Here is a 12,792-nt window from a genome sequence, read left to right as displayed (position 1 = left end):
TCCCAATTCCCAGTCCAGTGCCCCTTCCATCGGATAATGCTGCTACCCAATAATAGTCAGCTGGAAGCATAGACCGAAGAACTGTAGCTAGTGGGCAAAGAAAATAAATCTAGTTCAAGAACACAAAACAAGGAAGTTTCCCATTACATTCCAGTTTAAGGAACTCCTCCACCCTGAGAAACTATAGATGCCAGATTTGATCTGATTTTCACCTGTATAAATCCCAAGGAGCTCCACTGAAGGCAGTGGTGTTAATCCATGTTTAAACAGAGGTGAGATCAGTATCCAGCCCTGTAGCTTTCACTTGGGGTATTAATTATATCTGCAGCATGAGCACACAAGCAGCACAGGAAAAGCAGCAATTACTCAACCTGTTTCCAAAATTATTGGAGGAAAAAGCAGAGGACTCAGGTCTCAGAGACTTACCCTCCATGAAAAATAAATGGAAGTCAACACTTTAAATGGAAGATATCATACTTAAGGTGAGTAATTTTATTTCATTAAATATATATTTTAAAAACATACCATGTAAAGGAATTAGGATTCTCAATAATTTATTATGTACATTAGCAAATTCTGTTTACTGTTATTATACACAGAGCACTGAAGAGTATACAGGAGAGGAGCTGTGCCAAGTTCTTCAGGACCAAGGCAAAGCTATTGTACAGATAACCAGCTCAAAGTGCACTCTTCTCAGTTCATCTCTCTCTAAATTAATTCTGGCCATTACTACATTAAATGCTTGATGAAAGGTCAGGGCCTGATCATGCAGGGTGTTGAGCTCATCTTGCGAGTTCAGGGTGCTCAGCAACTTACAAGATTGAGCTCTAAGAGAGGTTAACGTTGCACTACTCAGTAGTAAAGAGCCTTTAGGGTCTGATTCTGCCCTCTCTTACACTGGTGTAACTCCATTGAGGTGAATAGAATTTCATTGGTATGAAACCAGTGTAGGCAAGATCAGAATCAGGCCCATTAGGTCTATGGGGGTGGGTTAAGCAGACTATCTGAGCTGGGGTGGTTTCTTTTTTCCTGTCCTCGTAAAATACACTGTAGTTTATCTTTAATTCTCAGTCCCTACAGGGCTTAAATCTCCCCATTCTCTGGAAAGTAATACGCAAAGGTAATTATCCATCTTGTGTAAACAACTGCAAGCACTGCTCAGATTTCCTGATCCAAGAGAAAAACCAGATCCAAGTGCCTGGCATGCACTGACCATTCTTCGCAAGGCAGTTTAGCCTTCCTATCAGCTTTCCAGAACTCTGAAGTAATTCAAGGTACTGCAGCATTATAAGCTTTCCATTGCAATGCCAGTTTGCTCTCCTATTTCAGGAAAGGAAAGGAAAGAAGTCAGCTCTCGGATGATTAAACACCCAAGGATTAACAGAGGTAAAGTAATCAGATTGTGCATTGGTTTCCTGTAGGCACTCTATGGTATTTGTAACATTATATGTAAGGCACCTGTCATCTCACAGCTGAACACACAGCAAACTATGGGACCTGTCTTAAGTGACCACATAAAGGGACTGACAAACGTTGACTGCTTAACAGAGGTGGTCTTCTAATAAAGGTGGAGTGGAAGTGTACTCGGTACATCTGGGGATATTTTGTTGTGACGTTTTAAGACAGGAAGCTGCTAATAAGGGTAGTCTTTTGTACAAGTTGCACTGTATACCAGTGACCACTGGGGCCAAACGACAGAATGATCGCTTATGGTTCTGTCACTGTGGTGGTTGCCATGGCCTTTGCCAAAATGATTTCCTTGGATCCAAGTAGCCCTAAGATCTTGCTACATTCCGTTCAGGGAAAAAGGAATTTCTTGAAGCAGTTTCTTCCTTGCAAGGTACCTCCTTGAGTCACAATGAAGGGCTAAGCTGCAAAATCAGTTTCATGGCATATCTGCAGCAACTTCTCTGCTGTTTTTAATCACACAGCTTTATTCATAGAAGAGCAATGGGAAAGCAGAGTCTATGAGCAAAGAAATCAGTTGGATGCTAGCTGACTGGGTCCCTGGAAAGCCTCAGTCCAAAATATCCGTCTCAAATGGGACCAGGTGGTAATATGTCAAGTTGGTGACATAGGCTGCTGGATCATCAGTGTCTTCTAGCTCTGAAGTAAACTCACTAACGGTTTCAAACCTAAAATTAAAAAAAAAAAGTGTCAAATCACTTACACAACATGGGACAAAGGAGTGGAGGACAAAGGAAAGAATGAACATAAATTGTGGAAAGAGAGGTAAAATAACTGAAGACTGACTCCAGGAAACAATGAGGAAAGATACCTGCTAGGGAACCATGTGGAAACAAGTCCACAAACACGAATGCTTTCTTGAGCTGTATCTTCAGCTAATGTTGCTTGCCCACCTTTCAGGGCAATGGTTTGAGTAAGTATTACCAACTAGCCTTAGTTCACATCAGACCAGAGTAACAGTAGAAGTATTTCTAATGCTTTATTGCAGCTTTATCTTTGTGCAGACTACTTTGTAAGAGAATGATCCTCCCAGGGATCCACCCCTTCTTCCAGTACCTCAGTGCTTCACCCTAATGAAGCAGTGCTTTGTTTTTCAGAATGCTCCACCAAGGAAGGCCCATATGGACTACTGGTGGCTTTTGAACCATTGACAGATTGTAATTACACTTCTTTGATACATTGGCCAAAGTACTATGGCATCTACTGCCAGTTTCAGAATCATTGGGAGAGATCCTCCCGCCACCTCCCACCCCCAGTTAACGGTAGGCCTATGTCTTTCTAAACCATGGAAATGAATGGAGGATCAGTTTGTGTTCAGTAAAATAGGATGGCTATCTTCTTAAAAACATGCCCTGAATGAAAAACCAAACCAAACCTCATAATATAGTATGGTACCCATATGGAGGTAGTAAGTTATCCAACAGTGTTTATTAAAAATTATTACCACAAGGATGAGCACCCTAGTAGGATAGTTGCCACCTCTGGCAGTTGTCGTCATAGTACTTGAGCACCATGGATTTGTGATACATTGTTAGTGTGTCATAGGAAAGTTGGCCTAGGTCAAAAACAGTAGTCAAGTCATTCTCGAGAATTCTTTTCTCCATGCCTCCCCTACTGCCAATCCACCATAGGAATGCTGTGTTCCCGGGAAGTCAATGTTCTATCAGGCAGTGTCAGAGATCTAGGAGAGGAGTTGATTAAATTTTACTAGACAAGAGAAGTTCCAACTATGGTATGTGAATGACTGCATGTGAAGCACTTAAGAAGAACCTCTAGGGCTAATCCCACTCAACCACACACTCATATGCAAGTGAACCACCATATTCTCTCCTAGGTTAAAAACATGCTGGTGAGGAAGGAAGGAAGCTAGCAAGCAAGCACTGGAAAAATGAGTCATGTAATTGAGGCCCAAATCCTCTCATTTCATTCTCACAGCCTTTGGCAGCTATTTCAAATGCTTCTGTTCTGAGAACACAGGGGACAGAGTCTGAATGGAATCTGTTTTTGTTTTGGTTCTGAAAATGGAAATATAATCCTTTCCGTTTATATACAATGCTTTGCATTTGGCTTTTGCAACAAGCCAGAATAAGGAACTAAACTATGACAGAATGACTGCAATTTCTTGCAGAGTCTGTGTATCCCTCTCTAATCCCTACAGCCTGACTGCCAACCCCTACTCACACTAGGTTTTAGCAAACCTAGTTTAGCTGGACCAGAATAAAAGATGATCCTATTCTCAGTTTCTCCTCCTTTGACATTTTCTGCACCAACTTCATACTGCTGCATTATGGGATCTGCCTCACTTGGGATGGAGCCAATACTCATATTTTCCGACATCTTGTTAAACATCGAATTCTCTGAGGAGAGACCAAACAGATGGAGCCTTAAATAGTTCAGTGTAAAGCTGGGTCATCACATTCATCTGAACTGATTAGACTGCTGCAGCTGAGTAACATGACTACAGTCATCCCAGCAACTCTATCACAGATTGCCATTAGGGTACGCTATTCCAGAGATGAACCAAAAGTGCTGGGGCAAAGAAATGGCAGTCAAAAGCTTCCAAACCCACATCCAATTTCTCCATCAAACTTTCTTTTGGTTTCAGAAGCCTCACCAGTCATTGGTAGGAATGTTTTAAACACTCCATCGCATTCTGACACCAGGCTTCTCTCTATTTTCCATGGTCTTATGTTCAGGGTGAGAAAACTAGAGAAGCAGGAGACAGGTCTGTTAAGATTCTATCTTTCCCCCATCAGTATCTCTACTGAAGAACAGATGACACTTCTGTTTAAAGTGGGATATACACCATAGACTCTGCAATATTTTAAAATCTTCGTGTGAAGCTGAACTCAGTTAAGGAGACTGCGTCAGACAGCACAGCAGTATGATATTTAACATGCTTCTGAGTCATTACAAATAAGTCTTTTTCCCAAGTGAGAGTTTCTGAAACAATAGTTCTTCAGACTATTCATTACATGCAGATTCCTTCCTCTGTCCTCACTAATTATTCCCTAGTTCCTCAAAAGATACCACATCCTCACAAAGGGCCTAATTCTCCTCTCATTGTACACACTGATGCAAAATGGGTAATTTCTCTCCTTACAATACGATTGCACCAGTGTAAATCATGGGTAAATGAGAGGAGAATCAGGGACAGTGCACTGCTGATGAAGAAAGTATTAGCTGATTCTCCTCTCATAATTTACATGATTGTAAGTCAGGAATAACTCCACAGAAGTCAATGAAGTAACACTAGTGTAAAATTGGTGGGAGAAGAGAGCCTGGTCCCATGTATCAGCCTGCATAAGATCAGTATCTATATAGAGCCTCAGCTCTCTATGGGTAGATCTTAAAGGTCAGTGGTAGCATTTTCTTTTCCTGATAGTAAATGGTAGGATTTTACATTTCTGGCAATGTTCTATTTCCAACATTAGTATTTCAGCATAGCTCTCTATTTAACTTATTTGCATTTGCTAACATAAAAATCTCCTATCCAGAGCTCTACATGCTCATAACACTACAGTAGGGTCGTCCTTAAAAATGCACATCTTCTATTACAGTGGATTTTTACTAGAAAGCAGCATGACCAACTCCATAGTTTTTACCACCTGCTGCTGACCTAAAGGGTCCAAACAACCCTTTTAAGAGAAAGCTCATGTACAGCAAACCAGTGACTAAAGCAAAACCAGTGACTAAATTATAATGAGTAGAAGATGTCTATTTAGCACCTTTCTCTCAAAGGATTACAAAGCACTTTACAAACTATACACAAGGGGATCATTTCTGCCACCTCTGGGATGGAACACAATTGTTTCACAGCATACTGCAACAGTACAACACATTTCAGGACAGGATGTAAAGAATACAGCCAAGTGAAATTCTAAATCTGAATCCTTCCCGGGCCATCCAATGTCACATAGGGCACAAAACAGGCTCTAAAATTACAGGGGAAATTAAAGGGGCAGAATACAATTACTCAAACTGGCATTTGGCCAGAACACCAGCACTAACTCTCCTACTTGCAAAAGTGCTACAACATCTTTAGTGAAGAGTGATCAGGATTTCCATTTTATGGATCTTACAAAACACAGGACCACTCACAATCTAATGCCTCCGAATGTTGGACACCGGTTCAGTAAAGACTTAAAGGAAAGAGTGCCATCTATTGAATCTCCAGTACCACTTTCTGAAGCATGTAGGTATTCTGTGCAAATTTCCTATCCAAGTTCAAATCTAGCCAAGCCCAATTTAGCTTACAATATCTTTGAGTTGCTGAAGAAAAATGTCGATCTACCAATTTTCATTTCAGGTGAGACTAGTCAGTCAAACAGGAATTAGCTCTTATTTCAGACAGAAAGCACAATCCAGTCAATTCAATTGTACACAGACTGCAAATGGATTCCATAACACTCCAAAAAATGTATACTTTCACTCAAGGTTATCAACCTATATTTACAGCTGCAATATAGAAAATCTTCACTGTGACGTTGCACCCTAAATGATTTCATGAAAATATGCTAATAAGTGTAAATATAATGCAACTGGAATATGCTTCATGCAAAAGGTCTCTTGTAAGGTATCATTACAAAGCTTATAATTTACTGAGTGTCATCATCCTATTTGTATAAATGTATCACTCTTGTATCTGAAACTAGAAATATGAAATATAACTCTGAGGTCCTATTGTATTTATGCAAAGTGTGGGCTACTAATGGTGGTTTGGAATCTTGATGGCTCCCATTAACCAGGACAATTGACTGTAGATGGCTCTGTTTTACTTGTAAGTCTTCCTGTATACGTGTGTGCTGGCAAGAGGGTAATGAAGTCTTACAGTGACATGTGATCATGTCACCTGAAGTGGAATCCATCTTTAATCTGGTGTTTTTCCATTGGGAAGGATGGGTGGGAACCCAGAGGGACAAAGGATTCCTGCCTTATGCAAAAGATATATAAGTGGGTGGAACAGAACAAAGGGGGCAGCCATCATGAGAAATCCCCTAGCTACCACCTGAGCTGGAACAAGGCCTGGAAAGAAACTTATTGAAACATCTCTGAGGGTGAGATTTTATCCAGTTTTATTACTATACTAAGCTTAGACTCGCGCATTTTATTTTATTTTGCTTGGTAATTCACTTTCTTCTGTCAGTTACTACTTGGAACCATTTAAATCTTACTTTCTGTATTTAATAAAATCACTTTTTGCTTATTAATTAACCCAGAGTATGTATTAATACCTGGGGGGGGGCAAACAACTGGGCATATCTCTCTATCAGTGTTATAGAGGGCGAACAATTTATGAGTTTACCCTGTATAAGCTTTATACAGGGTAAAATGGATTTATTTGGGGTTTGGACCCCATTGGGAGTTGGGCATCTGAGTGTTAAAGACAGGAACACTTCTTAAGTTGCTTTCAGTTAAGTCTGCAGCTTTGGGGCACGTGGTTCAGACCCTGGGTCTGTGTTGAAGCAGACTGGCGTGTCTGGCTCAACAAGACAGGGTGCTGGAGTTCCAAGCTGGCAGGGCAGGAAAGTAGGGGCAGAAGTAGTCTTGGCAGCTCCCAAGGGGGTTTCTGTGATCCAACCCATCACATTCACTAACTCTGCCTTTGACAAAACCACGTCTTACTCAAGTGATTCCAGTCCTATCCGTGCTATAAAATACAACTGCAGGAAGGACCTCACTTCAGCCTAAAAACAGTGCACATATAGATTTGCAGTTATTAACTTCTGAACCATTCCCTGCAAGAGAAAACAAGCTACCTCTAAATTTAAAATATGAATGGGTAAAGACATCCTGTTTCATTGGCTTATTTCTTTCACCACAGTTTGTCTGAAAACCCTGCATCAGTTATATATTTTACAGATTTTAAGGTCAGAAGGGCCCGTTTTGATCATCCAGTCATACCTCGCGCATAGCACAGGCCATGCATTACACCAGCTGATCCCCGATTGTAGCCTAACAACTTTTGGCTGGGCTAGAGCATATTTTAAAATCAAGCCCAGAGGTGAAAGTAAGCTGGTATGGTCTGGTACGGAGTACTGGCAAGAGCCGGTATGCCGTGCCAAACCGGACTGGCTTCCCTCCTCCGGCAGCCGGGCTCGGGCAGCGATTTAAAGGGCCCGGGGCTCCTGCCACTGCGGGGAGCCGTGGCCCTTTAAATCGCCATCTGAGCCCAGCTGCCGGAGCCCCGGGGCAGCAGTGACAAGGTTCCGTCGGCGACTTAAAGGGCCCGGAGCTCTGCTGCAGTAGCATTGCCCCTGAGCCCTGGGGCTCCCAGCTGCCTCTGCAGCTGCTAGGTACGGGGGTGATTTAAAGACCCTAGGGCTCCCAGCCACAGCCGGAGCCCCGAGGCCTTTAAATCAAGATTTAAAGGCCCCGCCTCTTCCCGTTGAGGCCCCACCTCTTCCCGTTGAGGCCACGCCCCTGCTCAGGACTCCGGCGTACCGGTAAGTCCTTTAACTTACTTTCACCCCTGATCAAGACGGGATGTCTTTCTAAAAGAATCTAAGTAATGGAAAATCTAGCGTGTCCCTTGGTAACCTGTTCCAATGGTTAATTACCCTCGCTATTAAAAATGTATGCCTGCTTTCCAATTTCAGCTTTGATGACTTCAGCTTCCAGACACTGGATCTTTTTACGCCTAGTTCCAGCCCTTGGATTATGGCCCTATACGTGCTACAGTTCAAACTATGTTATCAAGGATCAAAGTTTGAAACAAGCAGCAAGATCCTGGCCACATTAAAGTCGGCAAAATTCCCATTGATTACATCAAGGGACCTCAACATCCTTTAAACCAGGGGTCTCAAACTCAGTTTACCTTAGGGCCAGAGCCAGTCCTCAAATCCTTCCAGTGGGCCAATAACGTCACTCATGCTGCCCATAACCCGCCCCCAAAATTCCGCCCCCTCCAACTCTGCCCCCCACCTGCCTAAGGCTCTGGGAGGGAGTTTGGGTCAGGGGGGTGGTCTGGGGTAGGGGTTTAGGGTGCAGGCTCTGGGAGGGAGTTTGGGTGCAGAAGGGGTGAGACAGGCTCTGGGAGGGAGTTTGGGTGGGAGAGGGAGTCTGGGGTGCAGGCTCTGGGATGAAGTTTGGGTGCTGGGTGCAGGCTCTGGGCTAGGACAGGGGGTGGGGATGCAGGAGGGGGGGGATGGGGTGCAGGCTCTGGGAGGGAGTTTGGGGACAGGAGGGGGTGTGTGGGAAGGGGGAGGGGGTGCAGGCTCTGGGAGGGGGTCGGGGGGTGCGGCGCTTACCTGGGGCTTCAAGGCAGGGTGGGCCGGGGGGCCTCCGTGCGCTGCTGCTCTCAGGCACCACCCCCGCAGCTTCCCATTGGCCATAGGGGCACGGGAAGTGCGCGGAGGCACAGACCCGCCCAGTCCTGGGGCCACAGAGAGGGGCCGGCAGTCACATGGAGTGAGCGCGCAGGCAGCCGCTCAGCTCCGCTGCGCTGCTGGTGGTGGGCGGGGCCCCACGCCATTTTAAATCACCCAGAGGACGCGCGGGGGGTAGAAGGGAGCACCCGGGAGCGGCAGGCAGGGTCAAAGGAGAGACCCAGCCCCAAAATTGCTGGAGCCCCGTGGGCCACAAGGGGGGAGGTTCTCAGGCCGCAGATGGCCCGTGGGCCGGGACTTTGAGACCCCTGCTTTAAACCCTTTAGCAAACTGATACAGATCACAATCTAAATGAAGTTTAGAAAAGACCTTAAGTTCGGAGACCAAGCTTCTGTCCATTTTATCCATGATGTTTTTCCTCCCTTGTTTTCCTTGGTTTTTACTGGCTTGACTAATGGGTAGTTCAATGTTTTTCATTCCAAATATTTAAAATTCTTGAATACACTGTTACTCCATCTAGTTGAAGCTATTAAAGTGAAACATCAATCAGTTGGCATGACAGAACTTCACAGGAATGGATTTCCATAAAAATTAGTCTGTCAACATACTCATAATCTCAAACTCTATTTGAAAGCTTTATCCCCAAAGTGCCTACAACGCAGACCCAAAGGGGAAGCAATCACAAATAAGAAGGTATATTTTAGTTACTGAGTAATAAATTACTTGCCTCCTAGGAGGATTTCACTTCTCTAAGGATCCTTCATTTTTCCACACACTGGGGTCAATCCAGCTCTCACCAAAGACAAAGTGTAACAGGCCAGTGTCCGCTCCTGTTCTGAGATCCCACACAAACAACCTGGAATGCTTTCTGTTTGCTAGCACCTCCATGAGTTTTATTGATATTACCTACACCAAACCACCATCATTATCCTATGCAGCAACTCTCTCTGCAGTTTCCCCTAGTCCTCAGCCCTTTCTCTAGAGAGCGCTCTCACCACCCCGACCTCTTGCTTCCTCTGAACTCTGCTAGCATCCCCCCTTGCACTTCCTTTCCGTGCTTTTTAACTACCCTCTCAGCTAATAGGATAATTAGCTCCTTAGCTCATCAGTCCTCTCACCCCCCAGTTTGATTAGAAAAGCTGTAAAGAGCCAGGCTCAAAAAGCGCAAGAGAGTGTTTAGTAAAAGCTGTAAAGAAATACGCCACTCCTCCAGCAGGCCTTTTCTGGGGGAACTAATTAAAGATGAGTGATCAGAGTGCTGGGTCAGCTACTGGTTCTCAGCACTCTGTTGCACCGATCAGACCCTTTGTACCTATCACCCTTGAGGCCCCATGTTGCATCCATAGTTTTTCCATCAGAAGAGAGACAGTCTCCTTTAGGGACACTGCAACTCCCATTGGGAGTCTTTCTATTGATTTTTATGACCGCTGCAATGGGCCCTTAGGGTACGTCTACACTGCAGCTATGGACGAGCCCCCCCAGCCCAGGTGGACAGAGTTGGGCTAGTGGAGCTCACGTTAGCATGCCAAATATAGTTGGGTAGATGTTGCAGCATGGTGTACGCTCAAGCTAGCCACCCGAGCTCAGACCTACCCTGCTCCCTGGGTCTGAGCTCGGGTTGGGAGCCTGAGCCTCTGTCGGCACTGCAATGTCCACACAGCTATTTTTAGCATAGCAGGTTAAGCCCTGCTAGCACAAGTCTGTCTACCCAGGCTGGGAGGCTCACTCCCAGCCGCAGCATAGACAGATCCTTACAGCCCAGCCAAACTAACCAACCTTTAATCAGCCAGACTGGCAATTTTACCAACACAGGTCTTCCCACAGCACTGCGTTTGTCTGGGTACTAAAATTTTGTTAGGAGAAGGTTACAATTAATTTAAAGACACCAATACTCGGGAACAACGTATACTTACAAGTGCTCTGCTGAATCTACATCCAGGTGCTTGTCTTTTCCGTTTGGTATACTGTGGTCAATAACTATTGTTTCAGTGTTTGCTAAACAAAATCCATTAGATCGCATGATTTCTGTGGGAGAAGGGAAGAAACAGGTAAAATGCTGAAAGTCTGAGATGGTTCCAGAAAAGGTGGGGGAGGGGGAGGGCGACGGGGCAGGAATAGGGTGGATGCACATCGCACAAAGCTGACATTGCTGCAAACAGGACATACTGAAGTGTCAGTGAATATCTGTGCAAGCTAATTTAAAAGAAAAAGTCTTTATTGTTTTGTAGCTTAATGATGAGCTGGACTCATTTGCTGGCTTCATAGCCACTTGAGCAACACCTGAGCAATTTTACTTGTGATCAGTCCTACTGAACTCATGTGCTTGAATATTTGCAGTTCAGAACCCTAATGCGAGAATATTTAACAAATCTTCCCATCTGGGAGAAGGCCAAATTCTGCTCCCATTAAAGCCTGTGCCAGTTCAATGGAGTGGCATCTGCTCCATAAGGTTATAATCCAACAATACTCTTGATTGTATTCTTCCCAGACAGCAAGTTATCATAATTAAACAAAAAGATGAAGAAAAGAAATAATTACAACACTAAATCAACAACAACCTTGAAAGTAAGTTAAACAATAGGTTTTCCAACAGCAATTTTCCTTGGGCCCAATTCTCTATTGCCTTGAGCCTCGTGTAGTCATTACCTCCCTGCAAATGCTACCAGCTCAGAATGGCTCAATTCTACAGTCATTCTTTATAGGTAGAAGGGTCTGACACAATCCCCATTGAAATCAGTGGACAGACACCTATTGACTTTATGGGGCACTTGATTCGGCTCTAAGTGAATACACAAAGTTATGATATCATAAATACTCAGCAAGATCACTCCAGCAAGCTTACACTTTTTGGGCATGAATGCCATTGATTTCAATCAAGATTAGGCCCAACACTTGCAACTCAAATGAGTGATCATTAATTAACACTCCTACAATTAACAATAAGTTAACTAAACTTCAAAGTTAAAGCTCTCAGGCTGGAAGTGAAGAAACATACCTGCATTTACTTTATAAATTCTGCATGAAACCAAGTTACATTTCGGGGGGCAAATTTTCAACAGGTATACATGGATACAGCAGCACTGTCTTTAATGGTTTCTTACCCATTTACATCAGAGATTTTAGCCCCATGTTCATTAGAACACCTTTTCATTCACTGGGAGCAGCAGAAGTATACTGGGGCTGGCACATCCTTGGAGTCTCCTCTCACTTGCACTCATTTCACACTGCCACTGATCTCAATAGATTTTTTCCTGATATACACCAAATTTAGGGTTACCATATTTCAGCAAGCAAATAAGAGGACGGGAGGAACCCCACCCTAGCCCCGCCCCCATCCTGCCCTAGCCCTGCCCCTGCCCCTCCCACTTCCCGCCCCCCTCAGAACCCCCAACCCTGCCCCCGCACCTTGTCCCCTTACTGCCCCCTCCTGGGACCCCTGCCCCTAACTGCCCCCCAGGACTCCACCCCCTACCTAAGCCTCCCTGCCTCTTGTCCCCTGACTGCTCCCTTCTGAGACCCTCCCCCCATCCTAACTGGCCCCCTAGGACACTACCCCCTACCTGTACCCTGACTGCCCCAACCCTTATCCACACCCCCACCCCCAGACAGACCCCTGGGACTCCCACGCCCCATCCAACCACTCCCCACCTCCTGACAGCCCCCCCTCAGAACTCCCGACCCATCTAAACCCTTCTGCTCCCTGTCCCCTGACTGTTCCGATCCCTCTCCCCACTCCTGCCCCCTAACAGCCCCGCCCCCAGAACTCCCAACCCCCCCCCCACTCCTTGTCCCCTGACTGCCCCCTCCTGGGACCCCTGCTCCTAACTGCCCCCCAGAACCCCACCCCCTACCTAAGCCTCCCTGTTCCTTGTCCCCTAACTGCCCCCTCCTAAGACCCCCCCACCCTAACTGCCCCCCAGGACCCTACCCCCTACCTGTATCCTGACTGCCCAAAACCTTATCCACCCCCCCCCAGAAAGCCCCCCGAACTCCCGAC

General features: G+C 45.2%; 1 protein-coding gene across 1 annotated transcript in view; it reads right to left on the bottom strand.

Moving 5' to 3' along the window:
* Positions 1-2,017: 2,017 nt before the first annotated feature.
* PXDC1 (PX domain containing 1) overlaps positions 2,018-12,792 on the bottom strand; it is a 32,934-nt gene continuing 22,159 nt past the window's right edge. Inside the window, exons 4-5 of the mRNA XM_065400025.1 lie at positions 10,709-10,820; positions 2,018-2,135 (exon numbers count right to left, since the gene is read on the bottom strand). Coding sequence (XP_065256097.1) covers positions 2,018-2,135; positions 10,709-10,820 — 230 coding nt within the window. The remainder of the gene's footprint in view (positions 2,136-10,708; positions 10,821-12,792) is intronic.

This window comes from Emys orbicularis, chromosome 2 (assembly GCF_028017835.1).
Source record: "Emys orbicularis isolate rEmyOrb1 chromosome 2, rEmyOrb1.hap1, whole genome shotgun sequence".
Taxonomy (NCBI): domain Eukaryota; kingdom Metazoa; phylum Chordata; order Testudines; family Emydidae; genus Emys; species Emys orbicularis.
This window is presented reverse-complemented; position numbering and strand designations above follow the sequence as displayed.